The 12,138-nt window shown below is 50.7% G+C and overlaps 1 protein-coding gene across 2 annotated transcripts; it reads right to left on the reverse strand.

Annotated features, from left to right (window-relative positions):
* Nucleotides 1–1,423: 1,423 nt before the first annotated feature.
* Nucleotides 1,424–9,994, reverse strand: LOC116648871 (paired immunoglobulin-like type 2 receptor beta). 2 transcript variants are annotated; one of them, XM_032431203.1, is made up of 4 exons: nucleotides 9,790–9,994; nucleotides 9,072–9,461; nucleotides 4,779–4,973; nucleotides 1,424–1,513 (listed from the first exon to the last, which is right to left on the reverse strand). In XM_032431203.1, the coding sequence occupies exons 1-4, from the start codon at nucleotides 9,842–9,844 to the stop codon at nucleotides 1,509–1,511; spliced, it is 645 nt and encodes a 214-aa protein (XP_032287094.1). In that variant the 5' UTR covers nucleotides 9,845–9,994; the 3' UTR covers nucleotides 1,424–1,508. The 2 variants fall into 2 exon arrangements, with proteins under 2 accessions (XP_032287094.1, XP_032287095.1); XM_032431204.1 differs by lacking the exon at nucleotides 4,779–4,973.
* Between the last annotated feature and the right edge of the window lie 2,144 nt (nucleotides 9,995–12,138).

The following is a 12,138-nucleotide window of genomic DNA, read 5'->3' on the forward strand; positions in this document are numbered from 1 at the left end:
CACATGCTATTTTCCTGATTTCTCTGGGCATCTGTTACCTGTGGCCCAGCTCTGGCTCCTTGCCCAGGACTTCAGTCCCTGCCCAGCCTTGGAGAAGTTCCAGTATCTTGTCCACTCTGCAAACACAAGGGTACTACTCAAAGCCCTCCCTGTTCACCTTTTCCTACAGGAAGCTCCAGGTGTCTTGCCAGGGGGCTTTGGGGCCCGGATCCCAGGGTGGGATGAGAGCTGATGTGTCAAAGCTGTAGGAGGAAGAAAAACATAACAGACTGGATAACAAGAAGCTCCCCAAAACAAGGCCACAGGAACCAGCTTGTCTGAGGACAAAGAAGCTAGAATGGTGCCCAAGGGCCTGACCCCTCATCGTGGGGTCTGTCCCCTGGGCGGGGAAAGAAGGCTGGAACTGTCCCCCCTGACGATGGCGCCTCCAGTGACCTGGACCTGGAGCAACTCCTGGAAGATGCTGGAAAAAAGCCGGAGCAGCTGGAGGGGCCGCGGTGTGGAGATGACCCTGGGGAGTTCACCTTGGCCTTCTTCGAGGAATAGCTGTGTGCACCTGCCTCCCTGCTGCTCTCTCACCCCCTTCCCTGCCAGCAGCAGGGAGAGCCCCTCAGAGGGTCCCTGAGAGGCTGTTAAGTGTGGGGTTTGTTCACCAGCTACAAGTCACCTGGCTGAAGTCCCAGCTGTGCAGTTTCCGTGTTAATAAAACAGGTTACGGCTTTCCGTAGTTCGTCTCTAACCACATGCTTCCCTTCAGCTTCCCTCCCTCCCCTCTGCTCCCTGTGGCAGGTCCCTGTTTCCATGGAAGGCCGGCACAGTATAGGGATCTGGGAAGGCGGGGACACCCGAGTCCTGGGAGAAGGCCATCCGGGGGGTGAGTGCGTCCAGTCCCGGCTTAGATTGTTGGAGATGCTTAAATGAGGTGGTGCACTTGACACATGCTCGTTCTGATCGGAGGGGAAGGAGAATGGGTAGAGGAGGGGCAGACCCTGGGTTCTGGGCTGACTACCAGCGTTCGGGGTTTAATGTTCCCCGCCCCAAGGCAGTCACCGAACTCCAGGACTGGGGGAGGGATCTCGGGTGTGAGCTCTTTATTATAGTTCATTTTTGGCGAGAAGGAAAAGACAGAAGTGGAAGGTGCCATCAGTTTTCTCCTTAGATGCCTTGGGGCAAATTCTAGGTACTTTTATTCTTGTGGGCAAGGGCTGGGAAGGCGGAGAGGGAGTTGGAGCAGATGGCTCTGTTTTTCTGCAGTCCTTGGTGGATTTCCACACCTGCTGACTTCTGAGTCTTCTGTGTCTGGCCGGGGTTATTATCAGAAGCTGTGACCCGCTGGGCAGCTTAGTCTAAGGAGGTCGTCCTTCAGTCCCACTCATCAGGCCTTTATGAGAGAATATAGGGTCTCCTCCTGGGGGCTCTCCTTGGGAGGGATGCAGGGAGATGCTGCCGGTGATGAGGAGCTAGAGAGAGTGAGGGAGGTATAGAGGATGCTGCTGCTGTCCTGGGCTTCATTCTGGCAAGAAGGAAGGAGAAGGGGGTGAGACAGTGGAAGGGGAGTGGTGGCTATTTCTCTCCTGCCTTGTGAACCTCATGGCGGGGACCTGGGTCTGAGCTGCAGCCCGTTCCCCTCCACCCTCTGCCACTGAAACCCGCCAGTCCCCCCACCACCCTCTTCCCTCCTGTCCTCCCGAATTTCTCTGTGGCATTTCCCAAGGATTGGCCCCTGCTTCACAGCCATCCCCTCCACCACCTAACACCATCCTGGGAAGTCCTGTCATGCATGGAGACAAACCTCTGAACACACAGGACTCCTATGTCCCCCAAACGGCAGGGCCCTCTACTCCACCATACCCTGGACTTTTTTTTTTTTTTTTTTAATCTCTGGGACTGAGAACTCTGAAATAATAAATGCCAGCATCACTTTTATGCTACAACTTTCTTTCTTTCCAGCTTTCTCTTAACCATCATCCTGCTTGCTATACCTGTGCGTTAACCCCATGAACTCTCGTGCCTTAATAATCCACTTTCTTTCGGGCTGTCCAAGCTCCCCGCTGATCCTCTACTCTCCACTCCCCTCTCACGAGCTCCTTGAACTCTCCTGTTCCCCTGTCCTTATGCCACACTTAGCTGACACATCTTTAATTCTGGCTGTGGCCTATGGTGGGGGTGCTATTTGCTTACCCAATATCCATTCATTTCTTCTTACTCAGTTACAGAACCTTGATTTGATTTGGGGCGGCAGTGTCCTCCCCTCCTGATAGATGTGGGACATATGACTACATCCTCACCAATACGATTCAAGGGGAAGTTGTGGTCTTTTTGTCCTTCTTCCTTCCTCCTGTTTCCTGCCTGGATTCAGAAATAATGGCTGGAGTCTGAGCAGCCATCTTGGATCATGAGGCAACCTTCAGGGTAGAAGCCAGTAGCCAGGACAGTGAGCAAGAAGATGGAAGCCTGAGTGCCTGAGGACAGTGGCCTCTGCCATCCGCCTCCTCATCCTTTTATATGAGGGGAAACAAGAAACTCTTACGTAAACCCTGTTACTTTTGGTCTCTGGTGCCAGCAGAGGAACATAACTTCTAACCAACAAGTTCTAGAAGTTTCTAAACCTGCATGGTTGAATACTGCAGGGGGAAACACGATCATGGGCAGAGATGCTTTTACAGAGCGCTGGCTTCTCATCTGGGTGGAATCCTGAAATACCATCTTCCATTCCCTCAGTGACTATCACAGCTCTTCATCTCCGACCCTCATCCTCACTCTAGAGACAACCGCTGTGATTTTTCCTCTGCAGAATTAGAAACAATTTGTATATCATTATCAATATTTTTATTCATGGCTTTTAGGTTTTATGTCATACTTAGGGAGGCCATCTCCACTCCATGGATATAAGATGGTCTCACAAGCTTTCCTCTAGTACTAGGGTTATTTTCCCCCTCATTTAACTCTTTGATCTCTGTGGAATTTATTTTGGTGCAAATTATGAGATCACATTATTTTCTCAGATGGCTGCTCAATTGTTCCAGCACCATGTGTTGAATGACTCCTCTTTCCCCATTGATTAGAAATGCTACTTATTAACCTACTAAATTCCTGAATGTATTTTGATCTGTTTCATCCTGCCTATATTCAGGCTTTTCTCTTTTCATATATTGGTTCATCTGTGTTTCAATATGACAGCATCGAATCATTTTTTTTTAAGATTTTATTTATTTATTTGACAGAGAGAGACACAGTGAGAGAGCGAACACAAGCTGAGGGAGTGGGAGAGGGAGAAGCAGACGCCCAACAACTGAGCCACCCAGGCGCCCCAGCATCGAATCATTTTAATTATTACAGCTTAATACTTGCAGGTGCTAATGCTCATGTGGTCCTTATTCCGTGCCAGGATCTAGTCTCAATGTGTTACATTTAATTGTCATGACAACCCCCAGGGTAAGTATTATTACTCTTCTCATTTTCCTGAGGAGTGAGTTGAGGCACAGAGTAATAGTATCATTGCACCAGAGTTTACTCGGCCAGGATTTGACTGCAGGCAGTCCAGACTCTGTGCTCTTCACCTCTGTGCTTTAATGTCTGATGGGGCTAATCTCCTCTCACTGAAAATTTTCTTCAGAGGAATTTCAAATCAATATTGGAGCGTGTTGGGGTCTAAATAATGAATGCCTCTAGCCCTGTCCTCTTGAGCTATAAGTGCATACATCCACATTTCTGATGAACATCTCTACTCAGATGCCACACAGGCATCTCTAACATATCCCAAACTAGAGAACCATCGTTCTCCCCCAAACATGGTCTTTGACCTTCTGTGTTCTCTAATTTGCTTGGTGGTTCACCATGGACTCACTCACCCAAGTTCTTCCACTCCCTCGCCTCTACACCAGTCCAATCACCAAGTCATACTGGTTTTCCTTCTTAAACTGTTCCAGGATCTGGCTCTCTCCCTCCATCCACCGCCACCGCATTAGACTGGCCCCGCCTGGCCCACCTCTGGCCCCTCCCACAGACTGATGTATCTGTAATGCAGAGCTGAGGTTGCCTCTGGGATCAGAAGCTCTTGGGTGTCATTTACAAGCTTCTCTTCTCCCATCTCCAGCCTCCCCAACAGCACTGAGCTACTTAGAGTTCCTGCACTGATTTCCTGCACCTGCGTGGACAGTCACCTACTCACCACCCTCACCGTTTGCCTGGCCAATTCTCTTATATTCTTTGAGACTTTTTGCAGGGTCACTTCCTATGGGAAGTCCTCCCTGATTCCCCTCCTTTCTTCCAACCTACCACAGCTCTTTCAAATGAGGCAGTCACTCCCTCTTCCCTCCCTCCACGACTGAGTTCCTTGAAAGCAGGACCTATGCTTTATTTACGTCTGTAATCTCCAATTACAAGCCAGACCCTGGAAAATAGGCCCTCAACCAAAGCTTGCTGAGCTGAGCCAACTTCCTGTCCCTTCTGTTCTTGCCTTACTCTTCCCAGGGCTGACCCTCCCCTCCAAATGAACCAAAAGGTGAGGCTTGATGAGAAATGATTAAGTCAAAAGACAAAAACTAGAAAATGATCAAATTTGTGGAGAGGGATTGGTCTGGAGCAGTGGTTCTCAAACTTGATCACACACAGACACCACTTGATGAGACCTTTAAAAATGCAGATTCCCAAGCCCAGACTTCAAGCCCAGCAGGGATCTGTATTTTTTAACCAGCATCTGGGATCATTCTGATGCTGGTGGTTCTGAGAAACACAGTTGGGAAGCTTGGTGGGGGGTGTGGCCCAGAACCACTTACTTTTGCTTCTCTTCCACCTGAGGTAGAGTATCAGTCCCAAAATTGTAGTTTTGATCACAACACCAGGCAGTGCCACTATGACCACAGCTCCCACACTCAGGGGTGAAGACGCTGAGCTCCCAGGGCCTTCCAAGACACTGAGGCCAGTGGTGGTGGGAGCAGTGGTGGTGGGGCCCTCGGTGGTCCTCTTGGCAGCTGAGAAGACATGAGAATTTAGCAGATTCTCCCCTGGAGGACTGGAAGTTTCTGGATGAAACTTGTCACCTTGTTCCCTAGTTTGGGGAATACTGGGGGTAGGGAGCAACTCTCTGAAGCTCTCACACAGGGAGGGGGTAATGAATCCACATCACCCAGCTTAAATGCTGACTCTACCTCCCATCAGTGGTGTGACCTCAGAACCTCATTTCATGGCCGACAAATAGGGATCACTAAATTTCTAGCCTCAGGCATCCCAGGCACAGCAGAGGCGAGGGGTCAATCTTTGGGGCTGGAGGATTCTGTGTGAGGCTGAGACCCCATGTCCTTGTCCCCTTGGCGGCCAGTGTGCAGAAAGCCACGCTGACTGGAAGCTGTGTGTGTGATCTGGGAGAAAGTGCTTGTCAGCTAGTGAGCTGTAGGATCTGTTAGGATCTAGATCCTTTTGGGGCCCATCAGATAAATTTCTCAGAGAAGAATCTCCTGATTTCTTTCCTTGGTAGGGTGGGGGATACCAGCTGGGTTGCCTGAATCCTGGGAGGCATCTAAGGGGGGCAAGGCATTTAGGGTCTCATCAGTTCACCAAATCTCCAGTTTTAAGGACTGAACCCTTGCCCCTAGTATGCCTGGGGTACTGCCCCCAGAGTCCCTCTGGTCCATGCTTTCTGGAAAGCAAATCTCCAGTCTCTGCTGGGTGGGGAGGGGGCAAAGAGGTTTCCCTGCTTTTTAAATTCTTACCCAGTCCCCCAGCTCTCTGACCCCCTTTCACTCCCACTGTCAGGGGTTCTGGGGTCACCCTTCCTGAACCATCAAGGGGTTTGGCAATTTAAAAATCGCCTTTCTTCTGGGTCTCCCCACTGCTTAAGTAATGAAAAGCCCTCATTACTTAGGCAGTAGAGCTAAGCTTCCCTGGTCTCCTAGGCCAGGTACATTAGTCTATGTGTTTCCAGCTTCCCAAAGATTGTATTTGACCACAGGACTCACATATTTTTTGTCCTTGTGGTGTTATTTTTTTTTTTTTAAGATTTTATTTATTTTTTGACAGAGAGAGAGAGACAGCAAGAGAGGGAACACAGCAGGGGGGGTGGGAGAGGGAGAAGCAGGCTTCCCGCAGACCAGGAAGCCCGATGCAGGACTTGATCCCAGGACCCTGAGACCATGACCTGAGCCGAAGGCAAACACTTAACGACCGAGCCACCCAGGCGCCCCGTGTCCTTGTGGTTTTTGTCTTAAAAAATTCCCTTTGCTGTCATTTTAGTAGGGTTTGCTAGGAAGGGGAGGTAAACGTGCACATAACCCACCATTTGGCCCGAATTTCTGCAATATTTTCTAGTGAAAATTATAAAAAATAAACATCCAAAAAATAATGTTGCAGGGGTGCCTGGGTGACACAGTCAGTTAGGTGTCTGACTCTTGGTTTCGGCTCAGGTCGTGATCTCGGGGTCATGGCATCAAGCCCAATTTTGGGGTCCATGCTCAGCTCCGGAGTCTGCTTAGTATTCTCCCTCCCTCTCTTTCTGTCCCTCTCCCCCAGCTCTCTCTCTCTAAGGTAAATATATACATCTTAAAAAAATAATGTTGCATATTAAAAACAAAAATAAGGGATTTAGAGGAAAGCATCTTGAGAGATATTTACATGGTCTTTAGAAGAACACTCCCAAGGTTACTGAGGTATATAAATTAGGGGCCATTCCTGGGTGGGAAGATTGGACATTACACTGATTTCCATTCTATCAACTGCTTTATAGGTTTAATGCAATTCTGATTTAAAAAATACCCATAGGTGAGGGGCGCCTGGGTGGCTCAATCGGTTAAGTGTCTGCCTTTGGCTCAGGTCACGATCCCAGGGTCCTGGGATCGAGCCCCGCATTGGGCTCCCTGCTCAGCGGGAAGCCTGCTTCTCCCTCTCCCACTCCCCCTGCTTGTGTTCCCTCTCTCGCTGTCTCTCTCTCTGTCAAATGAATAAATAAAATCTTTAAAAAAAAAAAAAAAAGAGCAAAGACAGAACAGGGAAATAGAGCTGACAGACCAGAAGTGGGTGCTATCCTACAAAAAGGCCAGGCCTATGAGTCAATGGAGAAGAGAAAAAAAATTCCATGAATGCAGTTGGAACGATTGATTTGTTTCTTGGTGTAAAGATCAAATTAGTCCTTTACCTCAGACGATATACCAAAAGAAATCCTCACTACATTAATGAGTTTTACTGTCAAAAGAAAGCATACAAAAATCAGAAGAAATTAAAATATTTTCAGCCCCTAGTGGGATACAGGATTTGGGGCTGTAAAATAAGAGGAATTTAAAAAGGAGACTATAGGGAGATTTGGCTACAAAAGGAAAACATCTCTATGTAAAAAGCATTATTAAGCCAACCACAAACTTATCAGTTCTATTAGCTGCAAACATTCCTTTGGGGTGATGTCTTTGCATGGTGTACTTATCTTGGGTAAACACATTTCTTTTTATTACTTTCCTGTATTTTTTTTTTAATCTCAGTATGAATATCCAATTAATTGTATTAATTGAAAAAATTAATTTATTGATGAAAAACTCATAGTAAATGTGACTGAAACTGAGAAATGAGAAAAGTTAGGAGGATTAGGAAAGGAGGAAGAGGGGTCTGAGGAGAGCCAAAATCTCCCAAAAAGGGCCATTTAAGGGAAGATGGAAGAGGTGCCCGAAATATAAATCCAAGGCTGTCTTGCCTAATTCAGGTTGTGAACCACTGTCTATTTGCTCTAAAACCAGCACGGTGGTCCTACGGGGCAGTGGTTACCAAGGGTGGGGACACAGAGAGTGTGCTTCCCACCAGGAACAGTGATGCATTGCTCAGAATTGGCAGCGCAAGTGATTATAAAAAGGAAACCTACGATTTTTAGTTTTTAAGGAATTGTCTACAGATAATACACCCTCCAGTCCCTGCTCCTCAGAGAGACGCTCTCCCCACACTGCTCTGGGGACAAACCTAGGTTCAAGTTCCCACGGCCTGCTGAGTAACATGGGAAGATCTATTAATGCAACACATCCCATTATTGGGTGAACAATAGGTCAAGACAACGATATGATCAGGTCAGCTGGTGAGGCTGAGCAACTACTGGTTAAGAGTGGAGGCTCTGGGCTTAAACTGAGTTCAAGTCCTGCCTGCACCAGACTGTGGCTTTGGGCAGGTCAGTGTTTAGGATCTTGGAGCCTCAGGGTCCCGATATATCTCTAACAGGAAGACGACAGCAGTACTTACTGTTACTGTGGGGTCGTGGGGAAGGTTAACTAGGGCGATGCATACCAAGTTGTTCAACCCTACACAGTGCACAGTAAGCGGGAGCTGCCGTATTTCTGCTGCAGACGTGCCTCTCAAGGGCCAGCACGGAGCAGTGAGATCAGAGTGGACAGTGGGGACAATACAGGCAGAGGTGGGGACTAGGGATGGGGGGGCAAGGAGGGTAAAGAGGACAGAGGCGGGGAAGAGGGAGATGGGAAAGGAGAGGAGGGCTGGGGCTGGGGCTGGGGCGGGGAGCATTGTGGGCCGGGTTTCGAGGAGCAGAGCAGGAGAGGAAGTGGGGGTTTTGGGAAAACAGGTAATGGGGTGTTGCCAGGGGACCGGGGCTCTCGGTCATCATTGGGTACCTGCTGTGTGTGCTGGGCTGAGCCCATGGCTGTGGGGAGACGCAAGACTCGGGGCTGGCTGGGGCTGCACACACGGACACATGACAAAGGGAAGGCAGCCCACATCCTGAAGAAGTCAAGTCCACCTGGACAGCATGGGGGGAGGGCAGGGAGGCAGGGCTGGAGCCCCAGCTTGGGGCAAGAAGGGAGGATAACTGGGAAGCCCAGGAGGTGCTGAGGCCGGGGCCTGGGGGGGCCTGGATCCGGAGGGGGCAATGAGGGGGATGGTCAAGGAGGGCAACCCAGGCCTGGGGAGATGGAGGAGAAAGAGTAAAGTTGGCAGAGGCCTAGGGAGGGGGTGAGTATGGGGAGAGGAGTCTGAGAGAAGGGGCGAGCAGGAAGATTGGGGCCTGGGCCAGGCCTGGGGGACAAGGGCACCGTGGTCTTTAAGAGCCTCAGCAGGGTGGGCGTGGTGGCTGCCGGGGCAGCTGGACTCACCGTGGGTGATGGTGAGTCTGGTCCCCTGGAGGGACTGCCACAACTTTGTGCCGTCTCTTAGTGTTTCCACTTGGACCCGGCAAAAGTATATATGCTCATCCTCCTTCCGCAGGTTCGATATCTGCAGGGAGCCAAACTTCTGACCCTTTGGCAAGTTCAGGCAGATGCGGTTCTTGTACTCCTCATGGATGAAAGGCCCAGTACTGTTGTAGATGACCTCCCCATGGAAGCGTTCCCGTCTCAAGGCTACACTCACTCTGGGATCGTTGGCTAACTGCCAGCAGTAATAGAAGGAGAAATTGATATGGACGGAGCCACCCACGGGGGCTGAGAGGTGATTTGGTTGCTCGATCCCATAGTCAGGATATAAATCACATTCGTCTGAGCTACCTGCAGGACGGGGGAGAGGAGAGACTTTGAAGCCACTGGGAGAGATGAAGAAGATAACCCCAGACCTTCTGACACCCTCACCGCGGGCAGTAGTGTGACAGATGGTAGGACCGGCTCTCTGGCCTGGGTGTCCCCCTCGCCAGACTTGGGGTAGGGAGGAGGGTGAAGGGTTGGGGCTGACTAGCACTATGGGACCAGCCCGTCGCTTGCTAGGGCTGGGAGGCCTGGCCAGCTACCCCGGCAGACCCCTTCTCCAGCTGCCCAGCCTCAGCCCTTCCTGGGGACTCGCTGGGCCTCGGGGCAGAGCCAGGGTGTCCCGGACACTCACCAGCCTGCAGACATGTCGGCAACAGCAGCAGAGACAGCAGCAGGGACAGACCCATTGCCTCACTCTCTTCCCAGGGGAGGAGAAGACAAGCAGATCTGTCAAGGCCAGGGGAGGCCCTAGGGGGTGCCTTCTTGGGGAGTCAAGAGGCACCTGGAGAGCGTGGATCAGGCCCCTTCAGAGGAGCAAGGGAGGGTGAGAGCCTTCCCCAAACTCACCAGCACCCAGAGTAACCAGCACTTCCTTTATCAATCTGGTTTCTTCTTTTCCTATATTGCAAAAGTGCTTCCTTGTGGTCAGAGCTCAGAGAGCCACGACAGAGGCCCCCAGCCTCTATCTTCATGCTGAGGGCCATGGTTCTGACCTTGGCCATGTGTGGCCTCTCCTTTCTGCCTGGACTCCTGACCACTGCCAGCACCTCTACCTCCTTAGGAGTCAGTGTTTGTCTCTCTAGCTCTCCTTTTCATTGGCTCTCTGAGTGTCTCCTGGCCTCTGTCTGTCCTTCCAGGTGAAGGGGCGGCAGCAGGACCAGCTCCAGCTCTTGCAGCAAGAAGGCAGGCAGCCATGAGTCTCTGCCCAGCTACAGCCCCCTAGAGAGGAGGAGGAGGGATCCACTGGTGGTCAGATGCCCTCGACCTCCAGCCCCAGCACCAGGGACTCCTAGCTTGCTCTTGGTCCTTCTCCCTCCCAGCAGGGGCTCCCCTTCAGCAGCCCCCAGCAGTCCTGTGCAGGACCCAGGCCTTCCAGGCCCCTTCCCCGCCCTGATCAGCTCCTCTTGTGCAGTCTCACACCCTCTCTGGGGTTAAGAGGTGAGGGTGGGCCTTCTGAAGGCCACGCCTTGACCCCCAAGATGCAAGACTGGATCTGCAGGTCCTTCTGTCCCCCACTCTAGATGAGGAGACCAAGGCTCAGAGAAGCCCTGCCCCAGGTCGAATGACTCTCAAGTGATAGGTCTAAGACTCAAACTCCAGCCTCACTGAGTCCACAGAGCATTCTGTTCCTTCTGGATGCTTCCGCCTGGTTGCACCACACAACCTCAGGGCCTCAGCTCCCAAGAGCAGAGCTCTGGGGGGTGACTCCCAGGAGGCTCTATTTTTATAATGCTCCTTAGATGATTCCCTCCCCAGCTGTGAGAGCCTTGGCTAATCCAGACCTTCCTTGACCAGGGGGGATATAAGGCCCGGAGCAGTAGCGTCACCCTGGTGACAGTCCCTGGACCATCTCCAATGGAGGGCACTGCCAGCCTGTGACTGGTGGTGGGTGGGGGTGAGAGAGTGGGGCTGGGACTTTTGGTGACTCCCTGGGCAGGTTGTAGGAGGCTGGGCTCCCTCCCACCCCCGGATGAGGTTGGCATTGGCTTACTGAGTAGATGGTGAGGGTGGGAGAGCATGATTTCATCACAGTAAGTGACCTTGTCTTCTGGAGGTGGCAGCAAGCAGACTGACTTCCTTTCTCCTTTTGTTTCTTCCTCAAACCTCATAGTTTTCTCCCACGCTTCTCCCTGGGCCAGCCAGGCAGCCCCTGCCCTTTCCCTGTGTCTGTGTTTCTTACACTTCCTCCCAGGCTCGAGAAGAGAAGTTCTGCATTTTCATGGGATCCCCTTATCTGAACCAGGCCCTAAACATCCACTGCCTCATTTTCGGCTTTACAACATTGTGTGGTGGATGTATTTTCACCAACAGGAAACTGAAGCACCGTCAAGAAACTGAGCCTTAATGTCATGGACTCCTCTGGGCTGTGGAAGGTGCTTGGGCGAATGGTAATGATGTGGGAAACTAAGGCAGAAGAAAAATTATTAAATGTCCTTACTACCTACAGCCCATCGACAAGCCCTTGAAACAGGCAGAGTGACAATCCTCTCGGGACTCAATTGCCTCGATATTAATACTTTGCTAAGGGCAAAAGGCAATCTACCCCCAAACACCCCGCCCCCCACCCAGGATCCTTAAGTCTTCTTTAACATATAAAAATTCCTTCAGAAATTTCCTTTATTTCTAAACCCCCAAGATGCATGTGGCAATCACCCCCCAAGCATATGGCCCACTGATATACATCTGAAGGGTCTCACGACTAAGGTTTTATTAGACAGTAATAAATGACCTTTTCCCAACAATATAGCTAGCCCCCTTAAGGTCCTGGAAACCTTGCTTCCAAAACTCCTTAGAGACTTACACTATCCCTAATGCCCTCCAAACTTGAAAGTATATAATGGGCCACTCCTCATAACCCTGGTGCAGCTCTTTCTGCCCATGGGTCCTATCCCCGTGTTTTAATAAAATCACCTTTTTGCACCAAAGACGTCTCAAGAATTCTTTCTTGGCCCTCGGCTTCAAATCCTAAAGTCTTTCTTAT

This window comes from Phoca vitulina, unplaced genomic scaffold (assembly GCF_004348235.1).
Source record: "Phoca vitulina isolate PV1807 unplaced genomic scaffold, GSC_HSeal_1.0 scaffold45, whole genome shotgun sequence".
NCBI lineage: Eukaryota > Metazoa > Chordata > Mammalia > Carnivora > Phocidae > Phoca > Phoca vitulina.

Coding starts and splice junctions, on each gene's coding strand:
- LOC116648871 (XM_032431203.1), bottom strand. CDS start 9,844: ATGGGTCTGTCCCTGCTGCTGTCTCTGCTGCTGTTGCCGACATGTCTG. Junction 9,462..9,789: donor GCCGACATGTCTGCAGGCTG/GTGAGTGTCCGG, acceptor CCCGTCCTGCAG/GTAGCTCAGACGAATGTGAT. Junction 4,974..9,071: donor CAGACTCACCATCACCCACG/GTGAGTCCAGCT, acceptor ATGTCTTCTCAG/CTGCCAAGAGGACCACCGAG.